The sequence below is a fragment of the Populus trichocarpa genome, chromosome 7 (assembly GCF_000002775.5).
Source record: "Populus trichocarpa isolate Nisqually-1 chromosome 7, P.trichocarpa_v4.1, whole genome shotgun sequence".
In the NCBI taxonomy this organism is placed as follows: domain Eukaryota; kingdom Viridiplantae; phylum Streptophyta; class Magnoliopsida; order Malpighiales; family Salicaceae; genus Populus; species Populus trichocarpa.
In genome coordinates this window covers 3,399,881-3,417,464 of record NC_037291.2, presented here as the reverse complement: position 1 = coordinate 3,417,464, position 17,584 = coordinate 3,399,881, and the positions used below count along the sequence as shown (strand labels likewise).

Sequence of the window (17,584 nt, the reverse complement as noted above, 5' to 3'; positions counted from 1 at the left end):
ACAAAAGTTACTGAAAGCCTAAAACGGCTGCGCCAGTGGTAAAGCATTTTAGGGCCGGTGGCACGAGTCACCAACAAATGGGGGGTTCACTGATGTGCTAGGGAATTAGAATATGTTGTAACATAATGTGCCTCTATAAGATTATAATATTATGATTGTATTTGTTTATTTGGGTATATAAGTATACACAAATTATTCAAGATATATATAAATGGTGTCATTATAATTCTTATATTTTTCTAATACTTACCATTAAATATCATCCCCTCGCCACAAATTGTTTTTCCATGTTCCATCAATACTTTTATTTTTGGCTGTCTTGAAATATTTATCTAGTCATTCATATTATGAAGTATTTAGTTTTCCCATTATATCTTTAACTGAAACAATATTTATGGTATTTCTCTCGTCTTCATAAAAATGTATATATAAAAAAAAGAAAATACAACTTCGAATGATGTATCATTTTTGGATATACCTCATGAACATAATATTTATTGTATTTCTTATTATTTATGAAAAATCAAAGAGAACAAACAAATTAGAACAGAGGGAGTTGACAAGTGTTCCTATCCCTCTGTTAAGAAGCCAGAACTAGATAAACCAAAACACAAAATGAGACTGAAAAATATATTAAAATAATAATTTTTTTATTTTAAAAAAATCATTTTTGATGGTATAGAAACATTAAAAACAATAATTTTAAATTAAAAAAAAAATAAACTTTTTAAGAAACGCCGTTATTACAAACGGCACCAAAGAAGCTGAGGCAGGAAGAACATTTTGGTTATTGGTTGCCATAGTCTCTGAGATGATGCACATTTAGTGACCCGTAAAAGACTCACATTTCAGCGAAGAAACTCATCAACATTTTCAATCTTATGCTCAATGCCTATATATTACAAACCACATGGAACTATATCATATTCTACAAAACTACTTACATAGAATATGTTCCATGACACAAACCGGCTATAACATCACAGTAAAAAAAACGGGATGATGATTGTACAAAAAATTGAACAACGTAAAAGAAGAATTTAAACTCAAATACAAACAGATCAATCACACTTACATGCGGTCACTTGCGCTGCTAGTTCCCTCCTGAGGATGTAGTGCGGAGGTTCTTCGAAGAACATTTCCATTACAACTTTGTTGGTGAAGGACCCGATAATTTTTAAGGCCGGATTTCCTGAGCCAAAATCTCCTCATTTAAACATCAGCCAAATGGTGAAGGAACAGGCCCTGCGAGGGCATCTGATCTCTTAATACTTCCCATTCCACAGATGATGCATCCAGGTGCAGAGAGAGCTGAAAATTTGGCTCCACAGAGATCGCAAACATCATATCCGATTGTTGAAAGACGGCTGAGTGTGGCAGCACAGAAATGGGAAGGATCTTCCAAAGGATCAATAGACTTGTTGGATGAACCCCTCTGAACACACATGTCAATCAGGCTTCTCAACTCATCCTGCTTACTTGATGGAGCTTTGGAAATGAGGAGCTCAAGCATCTGCTTGCCATAAGCAAAGTTCTGCACTTCCATGTTTCGCTTAATGGCAGTTCGGATGCAATTTATTCGGTGCTTTGCCAGAAGAGGCAAAGAACCCAGATGCCGTGACAATCTTGCCATCTCATCTTTTGCACTGAGTGCACTTGGCCCTTGTACTTTCTGCAGCCGTGCTATTTCCTGCCCAGATGATTACTAAAGCATTATTTTTGCTGGCATTAGGAAAGGGACCTTGAATGCGAATACTAATTGATGGAAAATAATTTTATACATGCATTGCTGGAGCATAACTTGACAAAAGGTATCCATGAGAGAAAAAAATAGTGTTAAGTAGAACTGAAGTTCAATTTCTTTTAATCATCATTAATAAATGTACAGCAATCACAGATCTTATTTTAACAGGCTCAAGGGAATGCCATGATTATATTCCTGTTCATTTGTTTCAATTTAAACCCATCTAGCATTACTTAAGCTTGAACTTGTCAGCTGGTTAGGCCAGTCAAGGCCTATAACAATTCATATTTTTTACTAACAAACTTAGTTTTTTGGGTCCAAGATTTAAATGACATCTAAGTACCTTGAGAAGAGTAACTGCTATCTTGTACTGAGCACAGATGGTTGCTTGAGCTTTAATATCAGCACCACGAGAGTTATCCTTAGCTAGTGCCAGGAAAGCTTCATCAAAACATGACAAGGCATCAGGAAGTTGATTCTGTTCAAGGTGTGCAAGTCCAGTCTTGAAACATACTGGTGCAGCTGCTCCTCGGGGAACCTATAATGAGCCAAGCCACAAGGGTAAAGAAAGAGAGCAGGATAAGGCAAGCTAGACTACAAACATGTCAACTGAGCATAGCCAATACACATAGCAGTAAGTTATACAGCATGGGGGAGTACAATCAAATGCCTGCAAATCAATAACCTCTCAAGTGCCACCACTCTCTTATATACCCCACCCATAGTTGGGTGAAATACTTGGTTACTCTAATATTCTATGAGAAGCAATAGCATACCCTGGCAGAAAAAGGAAAAAAAAATCAAATATAGGAAACTAAAGCCATAAAAAGGCAGATTCACCTGTCCAGGTCTCACAGATGATGGCAGAGATGCAGGGGCAGGAGTTTTTCCTGAATCTGTAACTCCAAGAACACTAAGATCAAGAGGTTGTGTGGAAAGGGGAACCTGAGGCGCTTGAACTTGTGGCTGAGGTGGAATACCAGCCTGAATGGAAGCTTGAGGTGGGACACCACCATCAGCAAGTCCAATGGACGCAAGTGGGGCAGCTAGTTGAGTTGCTTGTGGTGGAATACCACCATCAGGAAGACCAATATCACTCACAGAAGCAGCACCTGGGTTGGGAATACCACCTGCATTGTTGCTTCCAACCCCTTGAGAAACTTGATCCAATTTTGCAAGGTAAGTTCCTGGAGGTGGCAGAGATGCTGCAACTTGCAGGGAGGGTATTGTGTTCTGGAAGAAGTCCTCTGGGATGGGTCTAGCTGTAACTCCTCCACCCATAACCATAGGACCTGGTTGTGATACTGGCGCAGGTTGCATTAATGAATCAGTAACAAACATATCAGCAGAGGCAGAAACTGGGGCAGTGGTTGCAGGAGGTTGGGATAAAATTTGACCAAGGTCCTGGGAACCAGTTAATGACTTTGTCCTCATGGGTGGGCCTAAACCATCACCAAGTTTAAACTGTCTTGTGGCTTCTTTGATCTTATTGACATCCACGGTAGTAGATGAAACTGGCTTATCCCGAATTCTAATTTGCAGCTTCTTTGTTTTTGACACTCCTTCCTCGTCACTGCTGCTACCATCATTAGCAGTTCCATACATAGTTTTCTTGAATTCCTCTTCTGCTTTTGCCTGTTCATCAGCAGCAGATGTACCTGCGTTTTGCTTGGTCAGAGTTTCCAGACCCAACAAAGAATCAAGCTTCATGTGACCATCAGGCAGCCCATTTGACTTATTGGATATGGATTTGGCTAAAGCATTTGGAAGCCCATTTGGCTTATTGTCACCAGCAGGGATAAATGCTTTGACCAAACTGTCTTCCCTTACTTCAACAACATTCCCTCTTCCTTTAATTGAACCCAGGTAAACACCAATATGATCTGTAATGATGGCCGGGATGGTACCATCATCAGTCTTCATGTATGGCATCACTTCTCCAGCCAGCTCCCACTGAGGTATACTCTTCAAATTAGTAGGAGTTTTAATTTCCCAGTTCCCACCACCCCATTCAGGACCTTTGGGAACCATGCTCTCAGCAGCAAAGTTGGCAAAAATGCCTTGTGTCCACCCAGTAGAGCGAACTCTTAATATCCTCTCACAGTACCGTCTCAATTGTGAATCCAAACCTTCTTCTTCCAGTTTCTGAGCAAGGCGCCGCATGGCACTGGGGTTAAGGTGGCATATAAACAAATCAAGCATGCCTTCGTAATCTGCAATGACTTCAAAAGTTTCTTTTGCACTATCGAACTGGCCATACCTGCAATTTGATATTTATCAGTAGTTTAAGAAAAAAAAGTGGGCTATTTAACAAGAACTATACAACCACAACAGGTAACCATCATTGCATCTTAAATCACAACAAATCTGCACTTCAAGAAAATGAGAATCTTAGTTGTAAGATGGAACATAAAACCACCTATTTCTAAAAACTAAACTTGTATTCCACAAACAAAGACAAAGCAACAATACTCATAGATCTAATGTTTTAGGTAACCCATATTTCAATCTGCAAAAAGAAAACCATGAAATGTTCAGAAGAGAGAATAATATTGGCTACAGATTTTTTCCAGCAATTTAACTTTATATTCATTCTACATCGCATGCAACACTAATTATTCCAATTCTCTGTTATGCTCATGTGGAGGGAGAAGAAAACAAGAATGAGAGAACAAAAACCAGCTGTTTTATCATGAAAGTTGTGGGGAGATGCAGTGAAAGACTAATACAGTTAGAAAAATGTGAAGGAATCTTTAAAATAATGTTCTTCGCTCAAAAGAATGACCAAGAAATACAATTCCTCACATGAATGTACTTGGTAGATGACTCAAAACTCAAACCTGTCATCAAAGACTATTTTAAGATGAATGGAAAGATTAAAAGCATGCCAGCATCCATGTTTTGTAGGATGGCATATTGGGTGGCTAAAAGTGTTCCATAAAACAGTTTGGAGGAGATCCTTGAAATGTTATATTAAAGTTACAGAAACTAGCATGCAGGCAATATAAAAGTTGCTTAAGTTACCAAGAAGGAAATAATAACCCAGAGAACTGAGATGGATTTACCAAAAAAAGGTTCAAATGATAAAAGAACAAACAAAAAATAAAATATAAGAGTATTGACCTCTATCCAAAAATTGAAAATTAATATATTTCTAAATATCCTCACATGAATGTATTTTCTCTAGATGACCTTAAGACTTGAATTTTGTAAAATTAATTTAGGAAAAAGAGGAGAAAGTAAGGTGAAACCAAAAATCTTGTTGACACATGCAGAGAATGCCAAAAAAGCTATTGGAGTGAGATAGGAAATTGCAGAAAGTTGCAAAAGGGAGAAAGAATGAATGATAAGAATGTTACAGGAGTTTAGAGAAAATCAACAGCAAGAAAGTGTGGTGATTGGCATAATTAGGTCTATAAATGAGCTACAGCCTACAGCCTCTCGTAGGTTGTCCACCGAAACATGACTTGATAAATGACATTACACCTAAACAGTTTCACCTCACAAACATACATAACAATCACACAGTAAGTACCAATCATTGTACGGATAAGAGATAGATGCAAGAGGTGTATAAACACGCACAGGCAAAGATATTTTTCATTTGCTTACTTGATGCAGGCATATCCCAACTGTCGAAATCGGTGGAATAAGTGTGATGTTGGAGGACATTTTGGATAATCTCTAGAACGCAAGAACTCATCCTTCAAAACATCTAAAGCAGTAGAAAAACGGAGAGCTTCGATAGCATAAACACCCCGCAACACCTGTGTTTGCCACCCAACATCTTCAGAAACTATTCAGATGAAAAACAAAAAAGTGGGGAGTACTGCATCAGATTTCACTCACCTGAGTGAACTGTGGACCAGCTTGGGATAATGAAACTGCAAGATCTCCACAAACAGGAGGACCTCTAGCAAGAATATCAAGAGATCTTGGTGTAATACGCAAGCTGTCAAACCTTCACTCAGATAACACATTAGAGAAGTCAGAAGCCTAGCATTCATGTGCAGCAACAAACTGGTATCGCAGAAAAGTGTATGGAAAGTGCAAAAGGTCCTTAATTAATATAGCGTTGGGAACAAGGTTTTGTTTCATAATGCAGTGAAATTCCAGTGGACACAAAAGATAGCTTGTGCAAAAGAGAGGAAGACCTTGATGTTATTTGGTACAGTATTTCTGACAGGTCAAGCTTCTGCTCAAAAGTGTGTTGCATTGTGGCAAATCCGATAAGAAGAGGTTCAAGGAGTCCAACAAGACAGCTCTTAATCTCAACCCCTTTCTTTTGTCTGGGATTAACATCTGTTGGGTTAGCAAGCACCAATCTATCGTTCAGAGCACCAACCAAAACTGCACAGAGAGAGTTAGTATCAATCACCAGGAAGATGATAGTGCATGCTAGAGTTGTAATTAATGCCATAAACAACTTCTGAGAACACCAAGCTATGAAGTAAAAAGACTAACCATTCAAAATATAATAAGATATGTACCTGCATAGGGCAAGCTAACAGAAAGAATTGTCCTCACAATTCCATCCCAACCAAGCACACTAATCGCAGTGGCAGTAGAAAAAAGAAGAGCAGGTCCAAGCCACAAAAGGGATCTAAAGTGCAAATAAGTTAAGTGTTCCAAGAAATATGTATAATTCAATAAAATCATTGAAATCATCATTAAAAGGGACAAGTTTCATCCAAGAAATTTTCTGTTAGGATATTGAAGGAAGTCCTTTATCAAATTTTGTGGAACTGCTTGCCAGTATATCAAGATCCGCTGAAACCATAAGCACCCTGTGTGTGGTTAATATCCCTGCAACATAGCCTCGAAGAGTTTCTTGCCAATGCACCTGTAGCAGCAATTGACAGTGCAATGTTTTCAGAAAATAAATTCAAAATTTAAAACATCAAACCAAATAACATATTACATCTCAATGGTCAGTGATTAGAAAATTTAGACTCAGGTTTAATTATACAGTGAGTTAAAAGTCTATTTTCTTGATGCAACTATATATACATATTTATCATATGACAGGCGCAACATATATTAGCAATGAAGGTGATAACACACTACTCTCTTTATTACTTTGGCTTATGCGTGATAGAACTTGAAGGTGGCAGTTTGTTCACAACGATAATGGTATTTTATTCTTGGTTTCCCTTTAATTGATGCTTGTAGAAAAGAGAAAATGCATGAGAGACTACAACAATATTCATTACATTCATTAAATACAACACAAAGTTCCAAAAGCACGAGTCGGTATGTAAAATATTGTCTTATATTCCATCAAACTAAGCACTCAATCAAATGCAGTATGCCTGAGCCACTGCAATGACCGAGCATGTATTTAGCCAACCATAGGCAGTAACTAGAATTAAAACTGCATATCCTATTATAAAACCTACTAATAGTTATGGACTGCAACCTGAACAAATCTACTACAGAAACATGTATCAACCATTGGCCCATATGCACACAGTTAAGTCAGGCCACCATGTCAAAATAATGTGTTTTAGGACAATACAATTCTATAGGTTTTTAGCAATGTACACAAAGGATCTTTTAACTGTAAACAGCTACGATCCAGCTTTCACAGAAGCACCGCTACTGTTTGACATTTTGCTTCAGAAAGCACTCCATGTGGGGCACAGTTCAGTAATCACGATAAAAAGGAGTGGTAAAGAGGTTTACTTGTTGGGGTATAGGAACACGAATTGCTTCTCAATTAAGACTCAACTCTATAGCATGGTCCGTTTTTATTCTTTGCCATTTTGTTTTTAAACATCAAATATATGTATTGCTTGGAAAATTAACCTATTTACCTGGAGGACAATCTCATTCACTTTCAACTTGATTGACTTTTTCCCTTCAGTTTTTGTTGATATATAATTACCATCTGAAGTTGAGAGCCGGTATCCTTGCACCATCTTTGCAAAGCCAATATGGCTCCCGGTAGAAGCAAACATCAAAGTTGACTCTGCAACAAAGTGTGATTTCTGTAAATATCATATTCCATTAATGAACATGATATCAAATAAGAATGATCTCATTTCCTCAAACACCTAGTGGCGTGGTAAAGATACGATCAACTTCGCTTTCAAACAGGAACTGCATAGGACCCCGAAGAGAGGCACCATTTGTTTCAGCAAAATGGTTTTCTTCGAGTAATAAGTTTTTTTCACCAGCTTCTTTTGAAGCTCCTCCTGGCAGAATATACAGAGCCACTCCAGTCTTGTCTTCATCAAGAATTGCAAATTGACTTTCACTTGGACCAATAAATGCTGCATCTCGACCTAGAAAAGTCGAAATGCAGTGAAGTTAGTCATTGGCGGATTGTTATACCTTCACGTGCACAAAAACAGTGGGCAATATCAGCCACAAACAAATTTGACAGATGCATACCTTTGATTGTGCTTCCTTTGTTGTTGGCTGGCTGAGCATTAGTATTTTCCCAATATAGTACTACTTCATTTGCAGAGCCACTGAATTCATAAACAACAAGAAATAAATGTTGTTTTATACTGTACACCATGTGCTTCGCTTGGTATTCCACGTTTCCAGGAATCTGAAAGAAAAACTTGATTTAGCAGCTCAAATTATGAAATTAGCTTGCAAAAAGGATCTGATAATTGAAATTCAAGTTGCAATACATTGCCTCCCAATATCACTAGCAAAAAATAATAGCACTTAGTTTTAACATTACCGATGTGTAGAGTTTCTTGTATATATTATCCACACCAGAGCAGAAATTATATGCCATGAGGTTTAAGCCATCAAGATAAAACGCCCTGACAGGATAATGAAGTACTCTGTTCTCTTTGTTAAAGAAATTTAGCTCCAAATGAATAGGCTGTCAATGAAGCCAACATAGTCAGATGCAAGATCAGGCAAACGCAAATCAAAATAAATAATTAATTCAGTTACCTGGCAAACAGGAATGTCCCTCAGATGATGTTTGGTATCCAAAATAGTGATGAGAGGCAGCCGAGATATGGGAGCACTTTTGGCATGGCCTTCCATGAAATGCTGTGATTCATGAGTCAGCATTAGAGCAGATTGGAGATACAGTTTATGACCCAAAAAAGGATATTTGTAGAGACATTTCTGGCCTATGCAATAAAGATATGCAGATGGATAGCATAGAATAAAAAAAGTAATATCGAGCATATAAATTCTGATTCACTTGAAGGAAGTGTTATAAACCAATAGGACAATGGTTATGGACTCAAATATGAACTGAAGGAGATCTGACACATAAAAACACAAGTCACAGTCATGCAATTTTAGTTAAAACTTTTAACATCCCATCACAGCTAGGCCCAATGATAATTACATAATGCCTTCTACAAATTATGAATTCAATCATTTACTTAATGATAGTCATAACACAGCAAAGAGGAAGGGAGATAATTAGGTAGAATGTAAGTCATGTAAAGGCCAGGTTCTGGGAGCAGTGACCTTTCTTTTCTAAATGAAGAACTGACGATGGTCCAATTATTCAACATTTATAAAAGAAGGGAAAAAGAGAATGACTGGATAATAGCATTAGTGTGGTAGGGAAGCAACATACACTGTAAAGGAATGCCTTCCTTGCAATGTCTGAAATTGTCAGCTGACTTTGGCTGCCACGAAGGATAATAATTTGTCATTAATCATACAACAAAATAAAAAGAATAATAAGTGTTTTTATTATTATTTTACATAGTAGAGAAGATTGCATGCTAAGTATTGATAGCATAGCACAGAAATAAAAGGAAGCCATGATGAACAAATGCTAGCTCAAAATGAATTCTGAAAATTCCAAACAATCACCATCAATGTGGCCCCTTTAAAACCATTTTCACTAACCCACCTAAGGGTGGAGCCAACTATTCTAGAAATCTACATGACCAGCCTCCCTTCTGTTGGTCAGAACCAATAACTAGGTAATTGTTCACACTTACCCCTTGAGGTGATGCTCTTGCAGTTGTGCTTGAAGTTGATGGTCTGCCAGAATTCCTGATGAGCCCAATGATGAGAGCTTTTCTTTCAAAACAGAAGCTGCAAGTCACCTCTACCATTAGCATATCAAGATAATAATCACAAATCTACTATATCCACAATATGATAATATGATGGTGGCAAGATGGTATCAAAAAATTAATCATCCACTCTTAAAAACAGAAGTTATTGCAAAAGAACATAACTATCATAATGAAAGAAATAAAATTTCATTAACTGTTGTTGTTCCCATTAAACAACAACCAGGGAAGATTCTGGATAGGGTTATTACTTTCAAGATTTAGGAATCACTATTATATATAGTTAAGAACCTGTGGTGCCTGTCGTAAATATAAATCAATATTTTAACCGTACATTCGCACCATGTTTCCCACCATGGGTGATAATGACTGCCCTGCCAATACAAGCAATTCCATGTTGTTGCTGTTCTTGTAAACAACAAAATTCCATTTATTGTTCCAAGAGATGCATATGACTATTGGCGGGCTCAGGGATGGAACAAGCTAAAGTGGCACTAGGACTAAATGGCAGGCAACTTAATTCTTAAAACAATGGAATGAAGCAACAAACAACACTGAACTACAAGCAAAGATTTAACAGTCGTCTAAGTTGCAGAAACCCTATGAAGTTAGATTAGAAGTTCCCACAAAGAGACCTAAAAATATTTTAAAAATTGTCATTTCGGAACAAACAGGAAGCCTCCAAAATAAGACAACAGATATTTGTTGAATTAATTCAAGGCATCAAGGGGTGAGCGCCCGCTGTAGCTCTTAGGCTGCTCCTGTTAAACCAGGAATGCATGTTCTGTGTCAGGAAAAAATTAGCAACTTCTAGCACATCAAAGTGGGTAAAAGCTTTTTCATAGTCCTGGAGGCTTCCACTCCATGAATGTCTACAGGCTTCAGGACAAATTATTATAATTTGGGAATAAGTAAAAAGAGAAAAGAAAAATTAGAACAGTTGTTTGATGTGGAAAGAAACAGTGAAGTTCAGGTCATTGATTTGTTAAGGAAGAAGCCACAGGCGTTAGATATTAGATGATAAAACACAAAAATTAGCATCCAGGTCCCACAAAGCAACATTCTCCAATACTTGGACATCAAAGAGATAAAACAATATCATCTATATGGATGTACAAAAATGTTTCTACCATTTTGCATTATTGTGACCTTTTCCAGTGCTAGGGTTCTGATTGTGCATTCCTGTCACTTATCAAATTCTGTCCAGTTCAAATGACAACTGTACTTCAAATAGTAACTGTAGTTAGACTCAAAATCACTAGGCTTAGTCCAGTGACCCCTGCCCCTCTTAATAGATGGAGACCTCACGTTTGAACCTGAGACTGGGTCGGATGGATGAGTTAGGGGAAAAGGATTTACTGCTAGGCTAAAGACACTGAAGAACAAATAAAAATTAGCCCCTTGTATACGTCACTCAACTTTTATATTTTTCTTTAAATAATTCAACAGAGACAAAAGTCTTCTCGCTTAACCTTCCTACAAGGATTTGGATCTAAAACGAGGCACAACTCTGACTATAACTTTCCAAATGTTAATAAATCAGTGACTTTTATACACACACATAACACCCTGCAAAAAGAAATGAAACAACTTGAGATAGAATCTCATCCCAATGAAAATCAACCCACAAAACACCTCACAAAGCCCCCAAAGTCTTCTCACTTAACCTTCCTACAAGGATTTGGATCTAAAAAGAGGCACAACTCTAACTATAACTTTCAAAATGTTAATAATCAGTGACTTTTATACACACATAACACCCTGCAAAAAGAAATGAAACAACAACTTGAGATAGAATCTCATCCCAATGAAAATCAACCCACAAAACACCTCACAAAGCCCCTAAAGCATCACACAGTAAAAGGGAAAAACTATCCCATTCTAGAAAATGATCATGAAGATAAATCATTCTATTCCACCATATAACTGAAGAAACAGCTGATCTCTACAATAATCTTACAATCTGCCAAAATTCCATTAAAAATGTGTTTGTTTACTCAGTACATCTCCCTCCCACCTATAATAAACTCTTGTCCTCTTCATTTTTCAGCTTTCCTGGTCATTGCACACTAATTTCCATACTTCTACATCTCTAAATTTTATTGAAGCGTTATCCTTGTCCATAAAAATAAAAATTCTCTGAAATTCATATATTAAAACTACATTGTTTGCAGCTAGCTAACCCTGCAACTGGCACCTAGAACTCAACCCACCTAATATCTGTTGAATTACTGTCAAATCACAAATGTTCAACCCCATTTCAATAAACAATTAACAAAACCTAAATCCATTGCTGTCCACCACATGTCAGTACTCCTATGTATCATCTTTCATAAAACACATAAAAATTAAAATCAGAATAGGCTATTGAATAAAGAGTATTAGCAAGATCATTTTGCAACTTTGAAGAATAAATATCCCAATGTGCTAAGAAAATCAGTTGAAATAAATTGAAAGAACCGATTTTCAAACAAAAAAAGATGGAAGAGTTTCCAGACAGATCCAGGATTCCAGATTGAACAAATCATTCACCTGATGATCCCCTTGCACTTTGCAGAACAGCAAAAAGCTGTTTCCTTCCATCCCTAGTGTAAGCAGTCCTACTTTTTACATTGTCAACACCAGTCATATTCTGTCACGAAGAAAAACAAATCCACTTTAAGCTTCTGGTATAAGAATTTGAATTTGACGAACAAAGATGGTTGTGCTTAACTGCAAATAAAAGAGCTGCTAAATTTAGTTTGGGGTGAGCTTCTAAGGCTTTAATTTTCGGTAAAGGGTAAATTGCTTCTCCACCCTGTTGAGATAAAATACGCGGGATGTCAATTGATTCAATTCCTGTACAGCAGCATTCATAAAGAAGAATCAGTCTCTGACTACAATTAACATTACAAGAAAAATGAACAAATTAAAAATATTGAAACATCAGTCAAAATTCATCTGAAATCTCTAGATCTTAGGTGTCTTTTCATGACCTTTCAACTCTTCCATTACTTAAGCCTCATCCCCTGAAAATTTTATAGATGACATCCATTTCTAGCCCACAAGAACAATTTATCTTGTTTAAAAAATGTACAGAATATTTAAAGAAGCAAAACATTCCACTAACTCCATCACATTGCGACAAATAACAAAGAAACAAAACATGCTGCAGAAGTGACCTTCCTCGCTAGCATCAAAAACTAAATTCAGACCTTGGGCATTAGCTCAAATGTATGATGGTGGGATGGGAATGAGATATGTCTAATGTTTAACTTTTACCTCTACCACCAGCAAGAATTAAATAACTTTCAAGTACAACTAAGAGAAGTTTATGAAACCATATAGAAAAAACAACATGGATATATCAGTGTATTCTTTTGATATTGAAGCAGAATGGTTGTTCGAAAAGACAGCGACTAACCAGCAGGCTCGAAAAAATTTGCTTGCATTGGAGGTCTATTGGGATTCAGTATCACTCGTGTTTTCCACGTTTGTAAAGTCCCATCCTTGGAAACAGTAACAAGTAACCGCAACGCTGGAAGCCAAGCAATTGATGTGATTGGTTGGGAGCCCACTTGTGTTCTGCAATTGCACACAAAGCAGATCATTAGAAATGAAGTCAAATAGAACAATCAGCTGAAAAATGGAAGAATCAAAAGCTTCTTGAACAATTCATTAGCTTATTTCCAATTATGGCCAAAGCAGAGTAGGGTTTGGAAGAGAATCAGTAATAGATATGGCCATTTAGCACTCTGCATCAAGTAACTACTCTGGAAACTCAAACCCATCGTCACACCCTAGCAATACCAATTCAAAACTTCTTCCTTTGCACCAACTAATAGCCTAAGGTCATATGCAATATGAGACTATACATTTAAATTATATGCACTTTTGGCTTTTAGTTTTTTCTTGAAAATAAATGTATGCTTCTTGTATTGACAAACTATGATGAGGCTATTGCCTTTTGGAAGATGGAATTATGGTATAAAACTTAAGAAAGCTGAAAGCATCATGATTAAATAGAGCTGCAAGTGTACCTCCATCGTCTGGGAAGGTCCACTCATCACTGAAGTGATTTTATTAGATACCTATATGTTCATTTAGAGGTGCCGCATTCAGGCATTTGATTTTCCACTTTGATAAAGGTTAACTTTTCTAGTTATATTGTAATATTTTCAAGCCCTATCTTTTAAAATCACAAGAACAACGAGGGTCTAGCTTTCCCAACCCTTCATTGCAAGACAAAAAAAAACTGATAGTTGCAATTTATAGTTTACAAAAGAAAGGTAATGGATTGCATTTTTATTAGCTAGTCCAAAATAGATCCAGGTGTTGTGCATTCACCACAACTATACTAAGAAATTTCCAATGAGTGAAGTCACTAACTTCCAATCAATGAACTACCAGCAACTGGAAGATACCAAAATTCTCTTAGCAGTAATTTCTATACATATTAGTAAAGGGAGAATCAGTAGTCTCTCCATTAACAATTTCTATTAGCAAAACCAAACAACAAAAATTAGGATAGAAAGAAAGATGAAATGCATGTCAAAACATGTTGGTATAGCCTGTTAAACATACAAGAAAACAGAATAACTGCAGAACAACTAACATTCCAATCATACTAGGTCTCTCTGTTGAGACATCCCATGCCAGAAGGGTACCACGTCTATCACCAACAAAAATCCATTCCAACGTTGGATGAAAAGCAAATGCACCAGCACCAATTAGCTTAATGGAATTATCAACTGCAATGTTGAACCAAAGAAAGAAAAGGTGAGTGTAATGTGTTTGAAGAAGGCTAAATAATGAATCCTCTAAAATAAATACTGGTATTATCAATAATCTTACGTTGTAATGTGTAATGAACAGCATATGAGTGAATATTGTAAGCTCGAATCAAACCATCTGCATAAGCAACATACTGGAAGAAATAATGCAAAATTAAACCAAACAGTTGGTAGAACTTCTACTGAACATGAAGTAAGTAAGCTTAAAGCTTAGACACAGCATTCAGTAGGCAGACACAAGCAGTAATCAGGACTTGCACTGGATCAGACCTCAGCAATGTCTGAATCCAATTTGATCTGATAATATAGATTTGATTGAGAAGATTTTATCCATTAATTTCTTTACAATCCAAATGTGAATGATCTGATTGTTAATAAAAATCAAATGTGAACTTCGTAATACAGCCCTCCCCCTTTTCTAATGGAAACATTTGAGATGTAGACTGTCCCCACAACTTATATATTATGCAAGTCCATGTACAGCTATCTTCACCATCCGCCAATATAATAGAACAAATCAACAGAAACATATACATAGCTACTACACATTCAAACACAAGCTGGCATCTCAAAGTCTCTAAGCTCCATCAGTATTTGTCTCTACTCCATGTCTAAAAGGACTATGCAAAGCAGTTGCTCTTATATGGTCAACTACTTCTGCTCAAACCATGACTCTGTGTACTTCTATCATATTTACTATTCTCCCTCGCTAGCACCATCAGCAGGATTGAGAAATATATGCTTATTTTCATGTTTGATAAACAAAGAGTATACTGCTCTTCTCCATCACTTTATTCTTGGGGTCATCAAATAACTAGTGTTGAATGTGAGAATCAATCCATGGATGATCCCTAAGCTTATAATGTGAATGTTCATAGATCCTCTTCACTGATTCATTGGATTACCAGATAAAATGGGATTTATTTTATTTTATTGCATAAACTATAAATAAATTACCAGGACAGGATGGCGCGTATGGCAAGCAAGATTTACAATAGGCTTCTTCAGATCAGTCTTTATTTTTGTGGGTGCTCTTCCTCCATCAACCGTTCCAACCACTTAACACAAAACATTTTCACAATTACAAAATTGCTGCAACTTATAACAAACAATAAGGAAATAAAGAGTGAACAACATGAACCAACCAGTTACGCTCATCCTGCGGTGGAAGCCGAAAAAAACAACAGGTTGCAATGGGGTCAAAGCCATATGAACTTCCGTATCAAAAGATAAGGGTTCCATTTTCTTTTCAGGCGAATGCAAAACCCAACTTTGCTCCGTATCAAAATCACACGACCGAATCGTACCATCCTAAGATTAAACAAATCACAAATCATCACTAAATGCTCTCAAAATGCTAAACGCGAAAATGCGTGCGATTTGGACCAACCTCAACCATAACAATAACAGCATGGCTAGTATTAGGACTGTAAGCCATGCGAAGAACGGATGCACCAATGTCAATGGAAGATAATTTGCTTCCTGTTACTGCATCAAATTCTAAGGAAAAAGAAAAACACTAAATTATTATTATTATTATTATTATTATTATTATTATTATTATTAAAAAAGCATGAAAAATAAAAACCTAACAAATTACCGATGATGTAAGTTCCGATCGCGGCGGCAATGAGAGTTTGAGTAGGGTGAAAAGCAGCAGCATGAGGTTGTAATGGTCTGTGAAAACCACGAGCGACATGTCGTAGATCCAGATGCTGCACAGTTGTCCACTCCATTCTCTTAGCTTTCTGGTGTTTCTCTTCACTGTTTGTATAATTATAATAGTATCAGCATCATTAGACTTCAAAATTTTATATCTGCTTAGATCTGAATATTGAATTACAACTTTGTAAATGGTGAGAGAGGAGAGAGAGCAGTTGAAACTTGAAAGAAGAAGACCATAATAATAGGCCGGCTATAGACTTTAGTTTGGGCTTATAAGAAGTTTTCATGTTTGGGCCTATCGTGGGCTCTAGTCTAGCCCTCTAAGATTACTGGTGTGTGATATCCCTTTTATTCAATATCCTTTCCTTCCTGTGAAAACGTTGAAATGGTATTGGTGTAATAGTGTGGTGTAGGAAGTATTTTAAAGTGTATTTTATTTAAAATATATTAAAATAATTTTTTTATTTTTTAAAAATTATCTTTAACATCAATACATCAAAATAATAAAAAACACAAAAAAATTAATGGCAAAACAAACAACCATAACGTTAAGTAGGTACTTAGAGTATATTTGGGAGTATGATAGTGATTTCGGTTCAAAGTGTTTTTTGCTCAATAATAAATCAAAATAATTTTTTTTATTTTAAAAAATTATTTTTGATTTCAGCAAATCAAAACAATCTGAAAATATAAAAAAATAATTTTAAAAAATAAAAATAAAATTTTTTAAAAATACAGTTTCAACTGTATTTCTAAACACCGTTTTAGTATCTTTGCATGGATTTTATTTTTTTTTTTGGTTTAGTGGGGACTTGAGTATACAGTATGATGCAATCCTCCATCAATATATATAATTATAAATATAAATATAAATAATAAAAGTTACTTGAGATTTGAGTTTTATTTTACTGAAAAAAGCTATTAAAAATATTAAATCTGCTTAGGTCTCAAGAGAGAATGAATTACGAGGCAATCTTTTTTTATTATTATTTTAATATGAGTATTCGGCCTAATTTGCGCGCACTTTAACTAATTTCACAGACCTTAAAGTTAACGATCATATAAACCTCTAGTAACCCTGAAGTTTGTAGAATTCAAACTATTGACTTTTAAACAGCAAATCTAAAACCTGACCAATTAAACTACATCACTCAAAACTAACCATACTGATTTGATATAAAGATAACTATTAATGCAACTAGATTGATAACAATTGAACTACATCTCGCACGCAATTGAAAAATAATAATAATCAATGAACTCTGTTTACAAGAGGATAGAAGAAGATTTTCCATCTTTAAAATCTTACAAAGTTTCAACTTTTCCAATTAATGAATGCTGTTGTCGCTACATGTATGGGAACTTATTAAAAAAATTGAATAAAAAGA

General features: G+C 36.1%; 1 protein-coding gene across 1 annotated transcript; it reads right to left on the bottom strand.

Annotated features, from left to right (window-relative positions):
• Nucleotides 1-846: 846 nt before the first annotated feature.
• On the bottom strand, nt 847-16,424 carry LOC18101185 (uncharacterized). The gene is made up of 24 exons (XM_006380657.3): nt 16,132-16,424; nt 15,922-16,031; nt 15,677-15,842; nt 15,489-15,589; nt 14,593-14,665; nt 14,354-14,489; nt 13,163-13,323; nt 12,473-12,597; nt 12,292-12,391; nt 9,682-9,778; nt 9,309-9,360; nt 8,663-8,764; nt 8,442-8,588; nt 8,141-8,303; nt 7,801-8,031; nt 7,561-7,715; nt 6,459-6,587; nt 6,235-6,352; nt 5,899-6,094; nt 5,594-5,705; nt 5,357-5,511; nt 2,585-4,004; nt 2,088-2,282; nt 847-1,690 (listed from the first exon to the last, which is right to left on the bottom strand). The coding sequence occupies exons 1-24, from the start codon at nt 16,265-16,267 to the stop codon at nt 1,220-1,222; spliced, it is 4,851 nt and encodes a 1,616-aa protein (XP_006380719.2). The 5' UTR covers nt 16,268-16,424; the 3' UTR covers nt 847-1,219.
• Nucleotides 16,425-17,584: the final 1,160 nt, after the last annotated feature.

Bases quoted from the DNA above. Each gene is read 5' to 3' on its own strand.
- LOC18101185 (XM_006380657.3), bottom strand. From the start codon at position 16,267: ATGGAGTGGACAACTGTGCAGCATCTGGATCTACGACATGTCGCTCGT. The intron at 14,490-14,592 runs GTAAGATTATTG...TCAACATTGCAG, and splicing joins TGTTCATTACACATTACAAC to TTGATAATTCCATTAAGCTA. The intron at 12,598-13,162 runs GTTAGTCGCTGT...GCTGCTGTACAG, and splicing joins AAATTTTTTCGAGCCTGCTG to GAATTGAATCAATTGACATC.